At 49.3% G+C, this 21,491-nt stretch overlaps 8 protein-coding genes across 8 annotated transcripts; 6 read left to right on the top strand and 2 right to left on the bottom strand.

The window, feature by feature from the left end:
* Positions 1-139: 139 nt before the first annotated feature.
* On the bottom strand, positions 140-996 carry BGW36DRAFT_307258 (uncharacterized protein; the record flags this gene model as incomplete). The annotated part of the gene is made up of 2 exons (XM_046212224.1): positions 140-699; positions 852-996. The coding sequence occupies 2 exons, from the start codon at positions 994-996 to the stop codon at positions 140-142; spliced, it is 705 nt and encodes a 234-aa protein (XP_046066455.1).
* Positions 997-1,392: 396 nt separating this feature from the next.
* Positions 1,393-2,862, top strand: BGW36DRAFT_390324 (NADH-cytochrome b5 reductase). Its single transcript, XM_046217466.1, has 4 exons — positions 1,393-1,623; positions 1,673-1,815; positions 1,883-2,508; positions 2,566-2,862. Exons 1-4 carry the CDS (start codon positions 1,619-1,621, stop codon positions 2,713-2,715), a joined length of 924 nt encoding a protein of 307 aa, XP_046066454.1. The 5' UTR covers positions 1,393-1,618; the 3' UTR covers positions 2,716-2,862.
* Positions 2,863-2,929: 67 nt separating this feature from the next.
* Positions 2,930-4,047, bottom strand: BGW36DRAFT_433122 (uncharacterized protein; the record flags this gene model as incomplete). The annotated part of the gene is made up of 2 exons (XM_046221225.1): positions 2,930-3,691; positions 3,763-4,047. The coding sequence occupies 2 exons, from the start codon at positions 4,045-4,047 to the stop codon at positions 2,930-2,932; spliced, it is 1,047 nt and encodes a 348-aa protein (XP_046066453.1).
* A 482-nt stretch (positions 4,048-4,529) lies between these two features.
* Positions 4,530-6,636, top strand: BGW36DRAFT_364893 (arginyl-tRNA synthetase; the record flags this gene model as incomplete). The annotated part of the gene is made up of 4 exons (XM_046214602.1): positions 4,530-4,757; positions 4,805-6,102; positions 6,155-6,568; positions 6,630-6,636. 4 exons carry the CDS (start codon positions 4,530-4,532, stop codon positions 6,634-6,636), a joined length of 1,947 nt encoding a protein of 648 aa, XP_046066452.1.
* A 1,514-nt stretch (positions 6,637-8,150) lies between these two features.
* On the top strand, positions 8,151-8,988 carry BGW36DRAFT_390320 (uncharacterized protein). The gene has a single exon (XM_046217465.1). The coding sequence runs from the start codon at positions 8,431-8,433 to the stop codon at positions 8,881-8,883; it is 453 nt and encodes a 150-aa protein (XP_046066451.1). The 5' UTR covers positions 8,151-8,430; the 3' UTR covers positions 8,884-8,988.
* A 4,425-nt stretch (positions 8,989-13,413) lies between these two features.
* On the top strand, positions 13,414-15,354 carry BGW36DRAFT_364891 (uncharacterized protein; the record flags this gene model as incomplete). Its single annotated transcript, XM_046214601.1, has 1 exon — positions 13,414-15,354. The coding sequence occupies one exon, from the start codon at positions 13,414-13,416 to the stop codon at positions 15,352-15,354; it is 1,941 nt and encodes a 646-aa protein (XP_046066450.1).
* A 1,198-nt stretch (positions 15,355-16,552) lies between these two features.
* Positions 16,553-18,077, top strand: BGW36DRAFT_67915 (uncharacterized protein). The gene is made up of 2 exons (XM_046222513.1): positions 16,553-16,624; positions 16,687-18,077. The coding sequence occupies exon 2, from the start codon at positions 16,721-16,723 to the stop codon at positions 17,888-17,890; it is 1,170 nt and encodes a 389-aa protein (XP_046066449.1). The 5' UTR covers positions 16,553-16,624; positions 16,687-16,720; the 3' UTR covers positions 17,891-18,077.
* Positions 18,078-19,960: 1,883 nt separating this feature from the next.
* On the top strand, positions 19,961-21,145 carry BGW36DRAFT_441038 (uncharacterized protein; the record flags this gene model as incomplete). The annotated part of the gene is made up of 2 exons (XM_046221547.1): positions 19,961-20,647; positions 20,687-21,145. The coding sequence occupies 2 exons, from the start codon at positions 19,961-19,963 to the stop codon at positions 21,143-21,145; spliced, it is 1,146 nt and encodes a 381-aa protein (XP_046066448.1).
* Positions 21,146-21,491: the final 346 nt, after the last annotated feature.

Below are 21,491 nucleotides of genomic sequence, written 5' to 3'. Positions count from 1 at the left end.
TATTGCTGGAGCAGTACTTATATCCATTGCTTGCCTGAGTATGCTCTTTCTTTCTAGTCATGATCTATTTGTTCTCTGTATCTATATAGGCGTAATTAACAACCTTCCTTTTTACCTTCTTCACCGTTCTGAAACAAGGTCAAGGAAGTTCCTGCACAATACGCCGCTCATCGGTCCACTCCGTAATCAAATCATCGGGGACGCCTCTAAGCAAGACGTGAAAATGCTCCAGACTGCGCACACTCTGCAAAGCCGTCCAATTCTTAAACCACAATACCTTTTCCCTCCTAACCTCCTCTTTCGCCATGCCCTCACAGACAGGATCCCTCTGCAACCGCTGCACGAAAGTGCGATCCACAAAGGCCTCAATCAACGCCTTCGACTCATCCGTCGCCTCCCCCGTGTCGGGTTTCGCGGCTATCGGCGTTTTCGACCACACCACGATGTGCGCGATATCCGGCGTGAGGCCGTACGGCCAGTCGTTGCGCAGGATTTTGTAGTCTGAGGCATCGGCAAAGGGGGTCGCGTTGGCCCAGGGAATGGACGCGATATCGGGGTTGGAGGACGTTGTCCAGTGGAGCCGCCGCTGGCAGATGTAGTTTGTAATGCCGCCGAAGCTGGACTTTATCGAGTCCGTCCATGCTATGTAGCGGCGTAGATCCGAGGGTGCGCGGCGGAGGGCGCCGAGGTCATTTCGTCCTGGGGATGTTAATAAATAGAGTTTACGTGTGTATAGGTAGGATAATATTGGAAGCAGTGCGGTGTTATAGTTTCATCACATATAGTGAGTGATCTGATAAGTGTGATCTTAATGTGATCGTATGTTGTTTGGATGAGGGGCTGCGGCCTACCGATGATGTCCTTTAGTTCGTCCCAGTCATGATAAACAAACTCGTCGTCTGTCAAGGCCAGCACCTGGCGGTCCACCTCAGTCAGATTGAACGGCAACGGCTTCGTCTGCGCAGCCTGCGTGTGGCTGTCGTCGATGGAGCCCATTATCCTATCCAGCTGCGACAACGATTAATTTTTGGGACTGTAGACGGGGACAATTGTTGGGGTCGGTGATTGTGGGGTTGGCTGGACAAGATGATCACCAATTCACAGCGGGGATAATGTGTTGATTGGGTCTTGATGGCCTCGAGTTGGGGGCTCCCGAGGAGCATGTCGGGTTCCGATGCCAGCCACGAATAGCATGAGAGGCCCTTGCGTGGTCTGTAGATGCGTCTATTCGACTGTCATCGCAGGAGCCATCTTCAGCCCTCGTAATGATAGTACCTATAGCGGGCGGACTGGCCCTTCTCGGCCCTCATAGAACAGGCGGAATTGCTGCCGTTGGGGGACATCTAGTAATCCCAAGGAGCAATCCTTGTTTGTCTTTGTATCAGCAGCATCAATACCTAATTAATAATTTGCCAATAATTGCTTGTCGTACTCCGATCAACAAAGCCGATAGTCGAACTAGCCGCGGAAAACTGCACCGCCGAGCTTTGACCACTTTGCGGGTGCTTCTGCGTGCTTTCTACTTCTGCTTCCCCGTCGATTTATTTTCTCTCCCCAGTCCAGATTCCCAGCAGTCCTCGAGCCAATTGTCCCTGGTCGCACAGTGCACGCCTGCAAAATGAGGTATGTCCAGTCGATTAGGGCCTGTCCGCCAATACTAATGCTCTCACAGCGTTCTATCCACCGAATCCCTCCGCAGCATCGTCATTCCCTCGGCTCTGCTGATTGTCGGCACCGCCGTCGTCAAGCAGGAATGGCTTCCCTACGCCGTTGCGCTGGCTGCTGTGCTCTCTGTCTTCAGGGCCTTGACTAGCCGTACGCCTTCCTGCTAGACTGTCGCTTGTTTATCATTACTCTTGTCGGCCATTGCTGACCCTCGCAGGCCCTCGCAAGGTGCTCAACCCAACCGAGTTCCAAGATTTCGTCCTCAAGGAGAAGACCCTGGTCTCTCACAATGTCGCCATCTACCGATTCTCCCTCCCTCGCTCTACCGATATCCTGGGTCTCCCCATCGGCCAGCACATCTCCCTGCAAGCCGAGATCGGCGGCAACCCCAAGCCCGTTGTCCGCTCCTATACCCCTATCTCCTCCGACAATGAGGCCGGCTACTTCGACCTGCTCGTCAAGACCTACCCGCAAGGCAATATCTCCAAGTACCTCGACGATCTCAAGGTCGGCCAGACCATGAAGGTGCGCGGTCCCAAGGGCGCCATGGTCTACACCCCCAACATGTCTCGACGCATTGGCATGATTGCGGGTGGAACAGGCATTACACCCATGCTGCAAATCATCAAGGCGATCATCCGCAATCGTCCCCGCAATGGCGGAAATGACTCCACGGAGATTAATTTGATTTTTGCCAATGTGAACCCCGACGATATTCTGCTGAAAGAGGAATTGGACAAATTGGCTGCCGAGGACGACAAGTTCAGCATCCACTACGTCTTGAACAACCCTCCCGAGGGCTGGAAGGGTGGTGTTGGCTTTGTTACTGGAGACATGATCAAGGTACTTCCACTTTTTATGTGGTATTTCTTATTTGGTACAGAACTAACTAGTTTCCAGGAACGTCTTCCTGCGCCTGCGAGTGATATCAAGATTCTCCTCTGCGGCCCCCCTCCAATGATCTCCGCTATGAAGAAGGCTACCGAGGCTCTGGGCTATACCAAGGCCAACGCCGTCAGCAAGCTCCACGACCAGGTCTTTGCATTCTAGCTGCAAACACTTGTATTACACGTTAATATACGTTGTTTGATTCGATCTGACGAGATGATGACTAGATGGGTTTATTGGCTTGTCACACATAGCAATTTCGACATTTCAGTTCCTTTACGGAGTTAATGCCAAAGAAAATGTTCCTGTTCTCATAATAAATTTACACAATATAATTATTATCCGTTCATATACACTTTCGTTCGTCTGTTACTCTTTAGTCTCCGTGAAGCTCTACCAGGCCGTCGACCATCTGCATGAACTTTTCCTTGTACTCGCTTGCCGTCGTGGTGATAGACATCGGCCCCTTGCGCCCAACAACATTGAACGTCTGCACCACACCGGTCAAAGCCTGCGCCGGCAGTTTATGCTTCGCCCAGAAGAAATCCAGCAACACAGCCCTATATATCCACCTACCATCTGCCGACATCACCCCCTTCCTCCACTCGCTCGCCGTCTGAATCGGCATCGAGGGTTCCAAACCCGACGGATACCGCACTAGAAAGAGCGAATAATCCACCGTATTGCTGTGCTTGAGCAGATCGCTATCTCGATCACATCGCTCGCGCAGGTACTGGAACTGCGACTTTGTGATCCGCACTTTATCCTTGAATTCATCGTAGAGCCGTGACATTACCGTGCGCGAGGTAAGCGGCTCTGGCACCAGATCACGTTCCGGGTAGAAGTAATCTACCGGTTTCAGATCATATGTCTCCCATTTGTCCAACTCGGACGCTTCGTCTCTGTCACAGAGTACGTTTTCCATGATCACGTGGTGTGACGGCGACCATCCGAAGAGAGTACCGAGTGTTGGCGACGACGTGCCGAGAAAGTCGGTGATGTGCACCAGCAGTGAGTCCGGGTTGGCGCTCATATACTCGCAGTACGGAGAGAGCAGCTCTTCCTTGAAAAAGTCGTGCTCTGCTTTGCGCGGAAGGCTCTTGACCAGATACTTTGAATCCGCGGTGCGGAAGAACGTCTACATATATCAGCCTATCAACACTATCCTAATTTCATTATTTTCATTATCTAGAGCGGGGTTAGGGCTACCGATCCTGAATACCCCAGATCTCCCATCGGCACCAGCCCGCCGTACTTCTTGTCGTACCGGAAGGAAGCCGAATACGCCGCCTCGTCAATCTTCCACACCTCGTCGCGCAGGTTGCGAAAGAGCTGAGAGGAGATGCGCACGAGGCGCAGCTCCCAGATCAGGAAGAAGTAGAGCACGTTTTCTGTACAGCCATGCTGGTGTTTGCCTTCGCAGTCGGGCTCTATCGTCAGAGCGCGGTGGATGGAGTGGCTGATGCCGTTCTCGCGGCGTTGCTTGAAGCACATGCTGGTATATGGTTGATTGAGCGTTTCGGAGAACGACCGCGCTGACGGCCGGGGCGCAGTTACATGTTGGAAGAAGAATCGACTGGAAAATTCCCACCCAGCAGGAAAGAAACAACATCACGGCTTGTGATTATGATGTCAGGTGCTGGTCATTGTTGAGTGCCCAAAAGGGAAATGCACGTGAGAGTATATCACGTGATGTGCAATTCACACCGCCCGGCAGAATCGATGACTGCAGCAGGCGCTGGGAAAAAAGTTACCCCTCTGTGAGTCAAAATCCAGGGTTGGTCTTGCTTGCTCCGCTCATGCGCCGACTTCTGCTCAACGGCGCTTGGCGACTTTCAGAATCAGCGATACACCCCGCGACTTTTTCCAAGCCTGCCAATTGTCTGCCGCGCCATTCTTTGTGCGCTCGGTCTCCCTTTGCCTCATCATTCTCGCGTCACCCCTCTTCCTCTTGTAGAGTATCCTGGTACAACACCATGGCGGCCTCCCAGGACCAGTCGGTCCCGTCCATCGAGGGCCTCACTCTGCACTCCACGGACGTCCAGTCGAAATTCCCTGCCTGCTATCCGTCCTTGAACCCCGTCGACATCTATCGCGAACACATTGCAGAAACTATCGGCAAGATCAGCGACATTGACCCGAAGTTAGTTTACACAAAGCTGGCATGGACGAATAGTCTGGACAAGGGCGATTTGACTCTGCCAGTATGTCTGCCTCCCTCCTAGCCACGGACCCTCCTGACAGTTAATAGGTTCCTGCCCTGCAAGTCAAGGGCAGGAAGCCCAACGAATTGGCCGCCGAACTCGTGGAAAAATTCCCTGCCTCAGATCTCATCGAAAAACCTGCCGCACACGGCGTCCATATTCAGTTCTTCTTTAAGCCCGAGCCTTTGTTGAAGACAATCATCAACCGCATTCTCGAGAACAAAGCCACGTATGGTACGAACGGCAATCTCGGTCTTCATGACCCCTCAGACGCTTCCAAGGGAAAGAAGAAGGTTATTATTGAATTTTCCTCACCCAATATCGCCAAGCCCTTCCACGCCGGCCATCTGCGCAGTACAATTATTGGTGGTTTCCTCGCGAATCTATTCACGATTACCGGATGGGAGGTCATCAAAATGAACTACTTGGGTGACTGGGGAAAACAATACGGTCTGCTGGCGACCGGGTTTAAACGATATGGTAGCGAAGAAGCTCTTCTGAAAGACCCTATCAACCACTTGTTCGATGTTTACGTCAAGGTCAACCAAGATATGAGCGCCCAAGACGTACCGATCAAAGAGCTCAGGGAAACCATCAAGGCAAAGAAAGAAAAGAATGAAGATGTATCGGCAGATGAAGCTCAACTTAAGAAACTGGTCGATGAGAGTGATGACGAGAAAGCCCGTCGTTATTTTAAGAGTATGGAAGACGGTGACGCGGATGCCCTGGCATTATGGCGACGATTCCGTGATCTCAGTATTCAAAAATACAAGCAGACATATGCTCGTCTGAACATTGACTTTGATGTCTATTCAGGTGAATCTCAGGTTCTGCCTGAAAGCCTAAAGCATGCTTATGAGTCAATGGAGAAGACTGGAACGTCAGAAAACTCTGAAGGCGCAGTCATTGTTGATTTCACCAAGCATGGTGCCAAGAAACTCGGCAAGGCTATTGTTATCCGAAAGGATGGTACTCCTCTATACCTAACCCGAGATATTGGCGCCATTGTCGAGCGTCACAACAAATACCACTTTGACAAGATGATCTACGTTGTTGCTTCGCAGCAAGATTTGCACTTGGCTCAGCTTTTCAAGGTCACCGAGCTCACAGGCCACAAGGACATTGCAAGCAAATGCCAACACATCAACTTTGGCATGGTCCGTGGTATGAGTACCCGCAAGGGAACCGTCAAGTTCTTAGACGATATCCTTCGTGATGTAGGCGACAAAATGCACGAAGTCATGAAAAAGAACGAAGCCAAGTACGAGCAAGTCGAAGACCCCCATGCAACAGCAGATACCCTCGGTATCACCGCCGTCATGGTCCAGGACATGTCCGGCAAGCGGTAAGCCCATCCATCCACCGCAATCTATACTCACACATACTAACATTCCCAGCGTCAACGGCTACGACTTCAACCTCGAAACCATGACCTCCTTCGAAGGCGACACGGGCCCATATCTGCAATACGCGCACGCCCGTCTCTCCTCCATCATTCGCAAAGCAGAAATTAACCCCGAAGATCTCCCCAACGCCGACCTCTCCCCTCTCACCGAATCTCACGCCATCGATCTCGCCCGATATTTAGCTCAATGGCCCGACGTTGTCCTGAATACATACAAGACCCTCGAACCCACCACCGTGCTCACCTATCTGTTCCGTATGACCCACATGCTCAGCTCCAGCTACGATATCCTACGCATCGTCGGCCGCGAGGAAAAGACGGCTAAGGCACGTATGGCCTTGTACGCGGCGGCTCGGCAGGTTTTGCATAATGGGATGAAGTTGCTTGGATTAAATCCTGTTGAACGGTGCGTCTCCTCTCTAGTTTACTATAACTATACTCTTACTAACGGTACTCTGTGTGTTTAGGATGTAATGTGATATAATCCCCCACGTTATTATGTCATAGTTGTAGTAGACGAGTCTAGTTCCAACCTAGGTAATAAAAGTTGAGCATATATCCAATGAATCAATTTCGGTGAAGAATAGCTTTTACATCAACGTAATGTAGCAACTCTCCCTAATCAACTACCTACCTTACACGGATGTCCAGATCTGCTATGGGATAGCGTGACATCAATTGATGTACAGTAGGGTGGTATAAGTTTGAATATAGCACCACAAAAGTTCACGAGACTTAGGTTGCCCTCCCTAGATCAATATTAATGATATTTAAACTTTTTGTATTATTTACGAGCAAACCCCTAACATGTCTATATTTGATGTCTCATAAATTGGTGTAAATGCAGATGAATGACAGAAAATCTCGATCTTATATTCAAGCTTTTCTCTACAATTTTACTGGCGTTTGCTACATATGTACCACCACGGTGCCATCCACCAACTACAAAACGTTATACCGCTGATTTTCAGTGTTTGGTAACCAAACCAAAATTGAGCGGTGCCGTAATGGGACAGTGCTAGGCAACCACCATCCAAGTAACAGCTGTTTCTTCATACCAGGACTGTTCTCCTTTCTTATCTTTCCTCTTCTTTCTCTCCCATCGCACTGACAAAATTTTTCCCGCTGGAAAACGCAATCTGTGTTTGAAGCTGGACCTGGTGGGATCTTCCTGTGCCGAGGCGTCTCCGACTGACCAGAACTTTTTACCATGATGTTCCTCCCCTCTCCCTCCCAACAGCCCTTTCCTTTCCCCTCAGAAATATCTACTCACTCTGAAAACGCTACAGCGTTTGACGAGGTGAATTGGTCATCTACGACATTTTGAACAACCCACACGATGGCAGACAGCATTTCATGATGCAGATCGCGAGGATCCATTGAAAGAAATCCAGAAACTACTTCAAGTTTACTCGCCAAAGATATAGCCCCTGAGTTGCGTATTCTTGTGGCTAAGTCTCATCGAAAGCCTCAAAGAACTTCGGAGGATCCTGGCAGAAGAGACTGGAGATACAAACCGTCGAGGCCTCGTACTAAAAGCATCACTAATCCCACACAGAGCTTTTGACAGCCGTCATGCGTCCATGTGAGTTTTATTATCACTCAAAGTAAGCTATGCGAACGATGCAGCAGGGGAGGCCAGTTTGAGAGAGAAATCAGACCCCTTAGCTAGCCCAGTCCCAGGCCACCGCCAGAATAAAGACTGCAAAAGAGTTAGTGTTACGCCTCATAATTTATCTCCTTTCGCTGCATCAATGCCTCTGCGCGCAGCCGATGATGCTATACGTCAACATTCATCACTTTCAGCCACACCAATGCCTCAACCTCAAAGCGAAGGGACCACGTCTCAAATCGTTTCTCCTATACGCACAGCAACCCTTCTACTCCCAAGCAATGAAAGTTCTTCACCTTGGGGCGCCGCAACTCCCCAGCCGAAGATGAGAGTAATTGACCATCTTCAAGGGACAAAGCACTACGAGATAGTGTAAGTTGAATATCTATCTATCATTTTACTAATCCAATAATAACACTCTCCAAGGCTTTAGAACATGACAGTACCTGCATAATAACACGGATAGGATAGGTCATCAGGATGTTCTCATTGGAGCTCATATCTATCCTTATTCAATGAATAAGTACAAGGATAGCGACTGGCATGACAATCGCTCAAGTCTTTGGAGTTATTTGAAGCTCTTCTAACCGGAGAATGAAGTCGAAGCTTAGTCCAAAGCACTGACTGGCCCACATAATTCAAAGAGAGTGGAAAATATGATAACGATAGATTGCTCGGTGCATAAAGCTTGGGACTCAAATTTGGTTGCTCTTGAATACAAAGAAACCTCCGCTGATCAACAATCAATGACGCTTATATTTCATTGGCTTAAGAAGGATGACTCACGCAAGCGTTTGCCTACAACCTGGATTGAAAGCGTGACGAACAAGCCGGATTTCCCTGCAACATACTCTCCTTTTACCTTCACCGGCTCCAAATTCTATAATATTAGGGCCGACACCCCCATCAAATCTGGAGATCCTATCACGTTAATGAAACTTGATCCAGTACGCTGTCCTCTTCCAAGCAAGCATCTTCTACGATTGCAGCCATGTCAGGTGCAGCCGGATTTAATGTCTATTACCAGCGTCAAGAAGATGATGATGACGACGACGATTATTACTGGCGATGATTTCAATGATGTGGTAGTTAGTTACCTAGTTGCTTAGGAAGGATATCAACAATGAAACTCTCACCGGATACACTAATTTGACAAAATTTTTGAATATAGTAAATTTATACTTCTTGGTGGACCGCTCGCAGATACATGTAATGTATAAAGTTCAAATATTTTTTACTATTGATGAGAAGTGCTCCTACACCCAATCCACTTTTGTGGTACTATATTCAACCTTTCCTCACCCTACTGGATATTACCTAGCGTCATCCCTTGCGTCACGGTGGCGTGTTGTGCACATGATACATACATATAGAAGTTGGAGTTGCAGACCGCTTCTTTCCGGTCTTTCTGACGTAGCCAATCAGGTTGATTATACTGGCATTGCACAGTAGAGATATAGCATATCCACCACGAGAGAGATTAATACGTGAGATATATACCTGATTTTGTGCGGAGATGGGTGGCAAGGTTCTGGACAAATACCGAAAGTATGACTTTTTGCTAGGCTATTACTTGCATGGTTAGGATGAGGGGGAGGGTTTCATCGTTATCCCTTTGATGAGGTTACTCGCACCTTTCAAGGGATTAGATGAGCGAACGGTAGCATATCATGTGAAGGATGACGCAAATGGCACTGTTATGACTGTCAAGTCTCTGCTCCAAGAGACCTGGCAGCGGGCATTGCAGCGCTTCGCATGAACTCCCACCTACCCGCCGGTTCCTCTCAAACATGCCTCACTTCCATATTTACAAAAGTCCGAACGGCAAGACAAAGACGGCCATGTAGAGCAATCATCAATGGGCTTGGCTAGCGTAAGGTAGCTCGAGCTGTCGGCTCGGAGTGGACTGGCATATGCAGTGACACAAAGAGTGGCAGTGCGCTATTGGCTCAGAGAGCTCCCCACACGTGCTTCTATCGAGCGGCGTCCTCGCACTTGAGTGGTGTGAGTTTATATGGCGGAGACAAGAAGTGTTAAGTAGTGGCAGGATAATAGTATGGTAGTGGACGAGGCAGTCCCGTGATATGCCCGGCCCCAACAGGAAGGAGCGAGCGGCAGCAGGCTGAAAGTTAGAGATCAGCACCAACAACCAATGGATTGTCTTGTCATGCAATAAGCGACATCTCGATTGTCTAGTGCCTCGTTGGGCCAGCCAGCTTGAGGCTCAGCAGCAGCCAGTGATATCCCATTGATATCCCAGTGATGGCATCGTGGGTGTCGTACGATCGTCCAATAGCCCATGCCTGTGCCGTCGACGGCCGCAGGCCAGGGAGCTACCATCATAGCTAACTACACACCATGTACTACGACATAGTAGTAGTCGTTACTATCTGGGTATGACAGGATGGGAATTGGCAGGCTATCTCCGGTCGATCTGAGCAAGGTCCTCGCTCGACCACGCTTCCTGGCTGGTATCGGGCTCCGAACACGTAAGAAGAAATTTGCACGGACTACGAGATGTTTCACTCGAGACGACATCGAAATATGCTCCTGAGGGGTGTTCCCTTGGTCCGAGTTGTCGCGGTGAATATTGTTAGCAGTAATGATGATACTTGGCAGAAGCTGGCACCGACATTTACCGATTCGGATACGTTGCGACATTTGACAACCCTACCATACAAAAGAAGTGGCAACAGGAGAGCTAGAATAGGGCAGGAACATCACGTTCGTTACTAAACCCACTCAGCGGGCCAGTTCCAAGATGACTAGGCACGGTAGCTTCCAGAAGTACACTGCTCGACTAGGTCAGCCCTACTTTCAGCGAAAAAAAGTAAAGGTTTCGCTGGATGTTACGTCACATGGGGAAATTGACCAGACAAAATTTTTTCTTTTTGTCGACTTTGTTGCGTGTTTCGAGGGTCGTGGCCCACTCGGTGGATCTATGCAGTACGGCTTAGCTTGCATGGAGGCCCAATGACTCACGGGTAAGATTAATATTTCGTGGTGGTTGACAGAATAGGCAATGTCAAAACAGAGAAAACGGGTGGCAATTTCGCCGTTCATTTAGATTGCCGTGGCTGGCAATGCCCTACATTGTCTTACGAACGGCAACTGTTCACGCACAATTACGAGGAGGAAAATAAAAATAGCCGCACCGATGATGCCCGAGAGCATATAGTCTGCGTATTTTGAATGCGGATGGTCACTTCGGCGCCAGGCTAGTGGTGGGGGTAGTTTGCTCGACAAACAGCTCGTATAGTACCGATAAAATCGTCATGTCGATATATCTTCTTCAGAGCTGCTGGCCACGGGCCCCGAACGGTGACATGGCTGCTCGGTGATTTAAGAATCGGAGTAACACTGCTCTTTGCCCGGCAGTCACATCTGATCTACCTAACTAGTGATGTGAGTGATGATTGACTGACTGTTGAAACTCGATCACAGATAAGGGTCGTAGCGTCATCTCAGGGCTCAGCATCCGGTAGCGTCCTAGCTAGCCCCAGTCCGAGGTGTGCCGTTTCAGAAAATATCGCAGACAGTCCTTGTTCGGGATTTATTGGCATGTCGGTCCGTTAATATAATGATTGTTGTTGTTCAACTTTCCCTTCGATCCATGACTAGTTAATTGGTCTGTTGTTGAAACACCACCTGTCTTGACTTTCGACAATCGAAAGGATGAGACTTGCAGGGATGACCGCTGTTGCACGGTCATTGGGCTGCCAATTGCTGTCCAACACGTTCGTCTCAGCTTGGGCAGCCAACCACGACGAGATTAATATTACATGTAATCATGTAATTTATTCTCATTTCTTCGCATGGCTGCGACTTATATTCGTACATCGCACGGAAAACACGGAGGCAAACATCATGGCTGGTTGAATATACTTCCGTGACCTCGGGCACGACGATAACTTTTCCCCGGACCTGTAGTACTGTAACCGAAAATCTTTTTGTGTCCATTTCGTCTGTCTGCCTAAGCGGCTCAACAACTGCCAGTCATAAGGGTGATATACACACCGGCATCATGTTTTCAGTATCGATGAGGACCAGCGCAGTGGCACTGCCAGCCTGATCAACGAACGCTAAGCGCTACTGGCTGTGGCTGAATGGACAATAAGAACCTAAACAGTTCGCCTGACCTACCCAGCGTATATCATGACTCTATGATTATAATAATCGTAAAAGCAGAGAAGAATAAATAAATATGTCCCCGTTCCTCCTGGAGTTCCCCTCCTGAACCCTCGATTTATCTATTAATGCTTATGAATCAATTAATTCATCATATCTGACTCACCCGGCCCCATCCTGCCAGTGTGTGGTATTATTGATTGTTTCCGAAAATACCCTCTCCATTCCCATATTAAATTACGACAATGCAGCCCAACGGCGTCTGTGTCTTTTCCTCTGCACGAGCTCGACCCGATGAATACCACCGAGGCCGGCACTCCTGAGACCCTATTAATTATTGGCATTCTCCTTTCTTCATCTCCCTGCCCCCTCTTCCATCCTTCGCCTTCTACCCTCTACTACCGGGCGAGACGTGCAAGAAAGCTACATCTGCACGACACCACGACAACTTTCGCTTCCAGCAGGCGCGCCAGCTAAAATAACGAAGTCACTAACTGCCTTCAGACGCACTGCAGCCCAGCAGCCAGCACCAGCAGGGCGACTACTGCACGCCGCAGCCTATCACGATAGGCCCGAACGGGAAGCGGCAACTCCCTCGCATCCCCTCTCCACTGCATCCTCCACTCACCCGCTTTTTTCTTCTCTCACAGTCAGCCTGCTGCTGTCGGGTGTCTAGTGTTTAGTGTCTGTCTTCGCAGTCTGCGCTCTACCTGCCGTCAGCAGCTACTAACAACTCACCACGACACTTCTGCTCCTGCTGCTCCCTGCCCTGTTCTGTCGTCTTGTCTGTCGTCTCGTCTGTCGCACTCGCCCCCCGTTCTGCGACGTACAGCCTCACGTCGAACTAAAAAATACGCGATTTATTTTACGCTCGAGCGACATAAATTTTTGTCCTGCTTACGATCGTCTTGGCCGCACGGAAGCTTTTCGCTCGCCCTCCTACCTTTGTTGACTTGACCTCCGATCTGCCCGCCTCACCTACGCCATTGTCTGGGACAGCCTAGTTTCTTCACGCACCCCTCCTGTCCTATATTCTGTCAGGCGCTTTTGCTGTTTTGGTACTCCTGCGCTCTGCAACTGCGATTGTGTTTAATCCCAGACACTCCACCCAACCCCACCGCCGCCTCTGTCAGTCTGCCAGATCATTCAACCGCTGTCTGCACGGGCTTTTCCCTACCCAGCCAGCACCCATCGTCGCCCATTCACAGCCTGCCAGAAGAGTCGTCTTGCCGTGACTCATCTCTGTTGCTCATCTTCTAGTTCCAGACTCTTCCCGCCAGTTTTCGATGGAGAAGGATCCGACTGTGGATATTGACAATCGATTCAGAAGCGCCGCCGGTCGTTAACAACATCCTGAGCCCCATTGTTGCCTGCCATAGTCTGTGATCAGCTGGCCCAGACACAGCAGGGTCCCGCCCACAGTCTGCTCGCAGCAGCATTGGGCAGAAGCTGGAGCCCACTGTGGTCACCTCCTTGCCGAACGAAATAAAAACCTGCCGCGCCGTTGCAACATGGCGAGAAAAGTTCCGCAAAAACCTGCTCCTGCTTATATCGAAGACTACGATGACGACGCAGACAGTGTTATTCCTCAAACCCGCCAGAGCGCTCATATTGCAGCGAAGCGATCCAAGACTGCCCTTGTGCCATTGGACAGCGTGCCTATTGACTTTGCCAGCGACTCGGGCTATTCCAGCCGTACCGCGGCCACCGGTAATAGCAGTCAGTCTCGTGCAAGTGCCCGGCCCAGTCCTATGCCCTTGACCCTGGACACTATTGCCGCCAGCAGACCCGTTGAAGCCGTCCGCGTGAAAGAAGGCCGAAAGGATAAGGGAAAACAACGTCAAGAGAAGCGTGCCTCTGCTGATATGATGCACATGAATGCCAGGGCCGCGCCGCCTCCACGGTCTTCTTCCACGTCGAGGCGTCAGAGCATCAACATGCATGCCCAGCCCGATGCTTACTGGGCTTATGCCAATGGCTACCCCAATGCTCCTGGATACCCAGTACCCGCTCCCGTGGACTACTCTTCCTACTATTACTACCAGCAATCTACTCCTACTCAGGATATACCCCCTCAGTCCCCTCAGACAGGACAATACCCTTACCCTTCTTATGGACATGCACAGGGACATGGACCGGAGATGCATATAGCTCAGTCGACTCAGCGTCAACGACGCCCCAGTCGTGCTTCTGTTTACAATATGGATGAACGGCCTCTAAGTTACCACGCTGGAATGCCGAATGCCATGTATAACCCCGGTGCCTTGCCAGCGACCCCCTATGAGCAAGGACCTCCCCCGGCCCCTTCTGCGTACCATACCATGCCCTCGACCCCACACCAGCAGTACTATGCCGAACCAGGTTCGCCCTACCAACAAGTGTTTGAAAAGCAACGCGCATCGTCCGTATCCAGACCAAAAGAACAGCGCCGTCGTTCTTCGGTCTATGGACGGCCTGTGATAGAACACACTACCCCTAAGGCTTCCTTCGAGGATGGATCTTTCTTGGAACGCCAGATTTCAAGAGAACACCGCTCTCGCCGGCCATCTGAGAGTCGCCGGCCAGTTGAGACGGAGGGACTAGATGAGGATTACTACCGCATGCCACCGCCACCGCCTCCAGCACCGAAACCCAAAGCCAAAGCGCCCAAGATCATCCAGAAGCGTCCCGAGCCTCCCCAAAAATCAATGACGACAGGAAGCGTGCCTCCCACCAGTCGTCGCATGTCTCATTCACGAGACTCTTGGGACTTGTCCGATCTGAAACAAGCTCTGCCACATCAGCAAATCCGCAAGATCGCCGGTGTACCCGAGCGTAGTCAGAGCATGAAGGCTACTAGAAGAACGTCTTATCATGCACCTGATGGCGCGCGGCGTATCATTGAGGGCTCACGTCGACGTACCAATTATTACGATGATGAACATCAACCTCAACGAGAACCTCGTCGCGAACTGCCGATTGATTTGGAGCAAAAGCATCGAAGCGCTGAGGAGTACCAGGCAGCGAAGTCTGGCCGGACTGGTGTCCCGCTGACTGCTGACGCTTTGCGACTTAAAGCCAAGATTGCCCAGCGCCAAGACAGCGACAGTGGTAGCCAGAAGAGTCGCTCGAACAGCAGCCGTGGCAGCGATGCTCGTACGCGAGATGGAAGTGGTGTTGGTTCGCGCTTTGATGATGACAGCAGTTTCACAATGACTATGAATGGAATGACCATGACTTTCCCTCAGGGCTCAGTTAGCGGCAAAACGATTCACCTGCGCACTGATGAACAGGGTGCGATTGGCCTGAATATTGAAGGCCGTCGACCCAAGAAGTACATCATGCCTGCAGGATCTGAATTTACATCTGCTAGCAGCCGGCGAGAAGTCGAGGATGGGCGACGGCCTCGCGACGACCGACGGTCCGACCGAAACTCTCGTCGCTCAAGCCGTTCCACTTTCAGCGGTCGTTAAACAACTATTGTGTATCAGCCGAGAGCGAATTATTATGACTTCAAAAACTGGGAGGTTGTTATTGTTTTGCGTTTTATGGGAAAAGGATGACTAAAAGTTGGTTGTTTGGTCTGCCTCTACGAGGAGAAATAAGAATTACAAAGAGCATCTCGTCTCTGTCCAGCTGAAATCGAAAAGCAAACTAAGCAAAAGTGTTTTTCGCCACGTTTTGGTTGGATGGAAACTTGTTTTTCTTTTGTTTGTCGATCTTATCATGGTGGCACGACTGTACGATGTAATGACCATTGGGTTCTGTTCTTTTGAGCGCTTTTTTTGACGTCTTGCATAAATCATGTCTGTTTTTCATTATGCCTGTATGACCCTGATGATGATGATAATGTTTTGTTGATCTTTCCCCGTACCGTTGTTTTGCATTGCATATTTGATTCCCAGATTCTGCATGTTTAGCTGTTCTTCTCTTATCTTAAACTGATACTTGCCCATCTACTCACTTCAACACTATATACCCTGTATACCCCTCTAGCCTTCTCTTACTCTGCATCGCTGTACTTTTGTCGGCCCTTTATCATTGTCCGACTTCCCAGTGATCGAATCGATACTGTGTGACTTTTTTGCGTTGTCGAGCCGTTCAGTTGTTCAGTTGTACATCATTGCGTCTGGCCAGGCTATGTATTTTCTACAACGCTAGGAAGTTGTCCTGGAATTGGTTCTTGTCGATGTACTTTGAGATGTTCAGATATTGTAATTCCACGCGAGCGATCGCTGATCAACCATTAATTCCTCGGTGTATACCTTCCAAGACCAACCGCAGATTAAAAATTAAGGAATGGTTATCTCCTATCTAAGCTCTATCTTAGCTCCCTTCGATCCATGGTAATACAGGGTTCCACTGCGGGCGGACGGGCCGGGCACGTGACTAAATCCATGACATAAGCAGTGGTTGCCCATAACAACGAGCGCCCAAACAAAGCGCCGCAGGCTGCCCAGCCTCTTCGATTCCAACCACCACATTTCACATTGTGACAGCGGTGGGCATCGATCATTCTGCCCTGGGGATAAAATAACAAACCTCGACACTGTGTTTCTTTCATGCGGTGAATCTCGTCTTTGCTCTGTTATCGTCTGCTGAGTGTCTATAGGATAACCATCGAGGGGTGGATTCGCATTCCTACCTCGCATCCACTTGACAGCACTCGGCTGCGGTTCGCTGCATTCTTGGGTTAAGCTTGATTTATCGTGGTTAAGTGGAGGGGCAGCTCTGATATATAGAGTAAGCTGGGTCTCTTGACAAACATGCATTCGACCACCTCGACTAACCTGCTGTCTATCCAGGGCCCGTCTTGAGCTCAGGCTCTCGACTCTCATCATGCCTCCTGTGGTTGCAATCCCTGACCCTATAGGGGACCAGGGTGAGCCAGTCGCTCTCAACGACATCGACATCATCCAGACCACACCTACCACACCCTCAGACATTACGAAAACCCTCGCCGCCCGCTCAACATCCTCCACCACAACCAGCGCCGGATCCTCCGCGGGCAGCGGTTCCATAAGCCCTACCAACATTAACATGCAAGGTATGCTCGCACTCTTCGCCATCCTCGGCGCCAGCTTCGTCATCGCCAGCATCTGGTTTTTCTTCTGGGCCAAAAACGGCGGATTTGTGTGGCGGAGGGGGGATTGGGAGGATTACAAATCCACTGTCCTGCGCCGCAAGGGTCCCGATGGGAAGACTCTGAGTAACGCAACGAAGAGCACAAAGCTGGGTGGCGGCAGCATCAATGGATATACTGATGATGGTGGCACGGTCACGGATATGACTGAGACAGCGACGACGGTGACGAATGAAAAGGGGCAGCAGCCGCGCCGGAAGAAGAAGTTTAGAGAGACTGCGAAAGAGAAATTGCTGCGGAAGAGAAAGGAAGAGAATTGGGAAGGCCAGGGCGATGATGACATGCGCGCGTATCGGAAGGAGAAACCCGCGCGCGTGGGTGGGATTAACGCCCAGGGTGATACGACGTATTATGGCACTGATTACACCCCTAGCTCGCCCCCGACGGCATATACCGAGAGTGAGATGCACGAGCAACACCGTCATCATCCTCGATACTCAGAGGACCGCCACCATCGGGACACGCGCAACGTTTCAGGGTTTTCATTCACCGCAGGTAATGAGGATGTCATCAGCCAGGCTGCTGCAGAAGAGCATCTCATCCCTGACCCCACGCACGCGCGTCGTGAGACTCGTCGCCAGCAGAGACCGCAGCAGCAGGCTACTACTGACGGCCGTCGCTCTCGCCATAACAGTCCGCGCAAACGTGAGGCTCCTCGCGGCTCCATGCCGGGCGGATACACCGAGCCACTAGACTTTTCGTCCCGCGGCACAAACTCTGAGTATCAATACTCGACTGTTGACACTGAAGACGACGCTGGCACAAAGTCCTACCACCACCCGATCCCGGGATTGACCAAGGGATATCGTCGGGATCGTGATGGCAGTGGACGACGGAGGAGGGATAGTTTGAGTGATAGTGATTAGTTGCTTTATGGGAATGATCTTATGATGGATATTGGTTTCTTTTGTTTGAGGGATGGGTTGGCAAGGGTTTGGATGCATTGTGTCCTTGTATTAACTACGTAGTATGATGATTCGATTGCCGGTTATAGCAATGATGAATTGAATGTATATTGAGAATAATTTATTACACTTGGTATTGCAATTGGACAGATCACTAAAATAACGATTAAACACAGCTAAACCATACTCCACATCTCACCTGTGGGTGGTCTGGTAGTTACTATGTTATGTAAATGACTTCATGGGAGATGAAACTTGCACTTGCAATACTAGCGCAACTTTTCTCCAGCCTAATCATGGTCGCGGTAGATGTGGTGACTATGCACGTGTAAATGTAGTTCTTTCGATGTTCTACCTCACTAAACATTAGCAAGTGAATAACTTTGATCACTCCTGCTGATTTTTAAGTACAATCGCGCTAAAGTGTCTCGCGCGACCGCGTCAATGTTGACATTATATATCAACACCCTCAACAGTGACTTGAAGCATGCCACGCACGCCTTTAAAGCAACCTGACTCCAATTCCAACAGAGGAAAAGAGTTAACTCCCTACCTCCGTGGCCAAATTATAGCATACTACAAAAATAACGTCAAAATTGCAGATATTGCGCGTCAACTACAAATTCCCGCGTCGACGGTAAAATCAACGACTATACAACATCCCAAACGCCGTAATGGAGAGTCACTTCCTCGCTCTGGCCGGCCCAAGGCATTATCTGCAAGGGATGAGCGACGTATTCTGCTAGAAACAAAGCGCGATCCCGGTCTGAGTTTTGCTGATCTGCGTCAACGCACTGGTATCGATGTCTCGGCGGCTACATTGAGGAAATATCTTCGAAAATCAGGATTTGGGCACGGGCGAATTGCAAAAGAGCCAGGATTGGAGCAGGAACATGCCGATTAGCAGTTTATATCCCATATGGCTGGAACGATGTATCTCTAACCCTAATCCTACTTTTACAAAGGGGCCGCAAAATGATCTTAATAGAGCTACGGTATAGTTAATTGTCATCCGGAATGGTTTGACGTATAGCAAGCTGTCTACAAGGAACGAGTTCTCTGCATCGTCTATCACATACGACCATAGGGTGTGGAAAACAGGGCTTCCCGTCCGCTCAGCCGTACTTAAGCCACACGCCGGCTGGTTAGTAGTTGGGTGGGTGACCACCAGCGAATCCCAGCTGTTGTATGTTTTTTTTGGATTTAATCTTTACTTATTTTAGCTTGATCGATCAATTTTTGAATGTTATATAACTAAGAAGCAAATACGAAAAAGTGGTTATTCATTGCAGATTAGACTTTGCTATGTGTAGCCGGCGGGCCGTTCTACGAATCCGAATAAGAACTGGGTTGTATAGTGGGTGACCACCAGCGAATCTCAGCTACTGTATGTCCTTTTTTTGTTTTGGTGGGGTGAATCCTTCACCTCTGTCTATGTACATCGTCGCTCTCACAACGCTCACACCCGGGATTAGCTATATGCGAGGCAGAGGTGTCAAGATCTTGTCCTAATTTACGAGAGCTCCGGTCTTCTTTTTCTCCTCTTGATAACCGAGACCAGCGTCTCAGTGAAATTACTGCCTTGTTAGAAGAGAGGTAGATTCTAAGAATTACCGTGACAAGAGGTGGATGCTGTGGCTTGCAGTATCTGATATCGTTAGAGCCGTTTAATATATATATGTACTGGAAAATATTCTATGGCGATCATTTACACGAAAGAAATCATTACGTCCTTCCCTCGTTTGGTCCAAGGATAAGGCAAGATGAACAATACTCCGCCCCCGCTAATAGTTATAGGTGGTTGCCCGAGTAAAGTCCAAGGCAAGAAATAGCCTTGCCAAGTACTTGGCGTCATCTTCACCATTCCGAATTAAACCGACGCAAACTGTATAATGAGGCAGTGTAGGTTAGTCAGCTGTCATTTAAATATGGTGTTGTGCTTTGGAATATGATCTTGATCTACCCACTAAATAGAATATGTTGTTGATGAATCCACTGGTTTGAGTGGCCCAATTTGTGAACATTTCCAGAATGTCTGAAGCTTTACGCATAATTCTTAGGAATAAGAAAAACAGGCGTTATGTTGCTGGAGATAGAATACAAGGATATGTCCTCCTCGATACGGACGAATACATCGAGAGCGGTACAGTCACCAGAATCTCATTCACCGGCTGCACGTACACGAAATATCAAAGCCGAGCAGGTAGCAAGTCCTATACCGGCGATACAATCTTCTTTCATAAGAGCAAAAATCTATACAAGTTCCCTTTCGGAATTGCAGGTGGGATGTACAAATGGCATTTTGAATTCACTTTTCCATCCCAATCACGAGCTACCTTTGAGGTGAACGCGGATGATATTCTCCCACCGAGCTTATGCTTGCTCGAACATGACAACTCCCGTACAGGGAGTCTGGCCAAAGTAGAATACAAGCTAGAGGCCAGCCTCGAATACCCGGAATGGGCGCTATACCATAGCCCTAATTTAAGCTCAACATTACCTTTGATTTATGTCCCATCTTACGATAGCCCAGAGCCATATTACCGGTACTGGCTTAAAGAGCAGAAATTCTACGGACCGTCTCCGAGATTCTCGTCGTATAAGGATCCTCCAACATTCCGCGCGAGACTGACATTCCCTACCGTCTACGTCCATGGCCAGCTGCTCCCGGTTTATTTGAGTATTGCCTACACCGATATTCAGAGATACCAGCCAAAGGTATACTTAACCAATGTGGTGGTGACTGTTATATCCTAGTGCGAGGTCTGGATAGATCGAAAGAAGCATGAGTTCCAGACTGAGACGCAGGCTATGCGGGTTTATGCTCTTACTAAACATCCCCTTCCGATATCACACACTTTTCACAACTTAACCCAAGACGAGTCATGGCGGCATATGAAAGGGGATGGCTTGCCGCCTGTAGAGGGTCTTTGTATCGGTGACTACGCGAGTGACGGCCTGAAGGTCCCTTCACATATTTGTCCTGACGTTAAGATGTCGGACATAGCAATCACCCATACATTGAAAATTAAAGCAAATCTGTCTTTTTGCAATAGACAGTTTACCCTGAGCAAACAGGGGGAGTTTCAAATATTACCCCCTATGTCAAGGAAAGGCAATAGTCCTCCCCGTTTCGTCCGTCCCCAAAGCCCGGATATAGTGCCGTCATTTGCAATCGCAGACGTACAGCCACCGCCTTATACCAAGGATCCTTGAATGCGCGAAGTGAATTTTAGGTTTAACGACAGAACTAGATTTGTTTGCTGTTTCTTTCCAGATTTCTCCGAGCTACCAGCGTTAAAGAATGCGGTTAATTTTGGTGTTCGGCACAGGCATACCAGGCAAAAATGCACTGGTTTTAGGAATGCCCCAAGTTTATCCTTGAATGTTTGCATGAGTAATTCTATCCCGGTCATACATTATATTTCCTATTTAGCACTTATGATACAGGACTTGAAGTCTTAATATAGTCTCAATAGTAGCAATATCTGACCATTCCAAGTCTTAAGGATTATGCGATGGGTGAATAGGATAGCGTCAGGGTTAGTACCAATCTGAACAT

Source organism: Talaromyces proteolyticus (genome assembly GCF_021365285.1).
Source record: "Talaromyces proteolyticus strain PMI_201 chromosome Unknown BGW36scaffold_14, whole genome shotgun sequence".
Lineage (NCBI taxonomy): Eukaryota > Fungi > Ascomycota > Eurotiomycetes > Eurotiales > Trichocomaceae > Talaromyces > Talaromyces proteolyticus.
Note: the sequence above shows the minus strand (reverse complement) of the source record. Positions and strands in the feature narration are given on the sequence as shown.

What these genes read in the sequence shown, in the direction of transcription:
- BGW36DRAFT_390324 (XM_046217466.1), top strand. An exon ending in CTTCAGGGCCTTGACTAGCC is followed by an intron (nt 1,816 to 1,882) that starts GTACGCCTTCCT and finishes TGACCCTCGCAG; the next exon opens with GCCCTCGCAAGGTGCTCAAC. An exon ending in TTACTGGAGACATGATCAAG is followed by an intron (nt 2,509 to 2,565) that starts GTACTTCCACTT and finishes ACTAGTTTCCAG; the next exon opens with GAACGTCTTCCTGCGCCTGC.
- BGW36DRAFT_390320 (XM_046217465.1), top strand. Translation starts at nt 8,431, where the DNA reads ATGATAACGATAGATTGCTCGGTGCATAAAGCTTGGGACTCAAATTTG.
- BGW36DRAFT_67915 (XM_046222513.1), top strand. Translation starts at nt 16,721, where the DNA reads ATGCCTCCTGTGGTTGCAATCCCTGACCCTATAGGGGACCAGGGTGAG.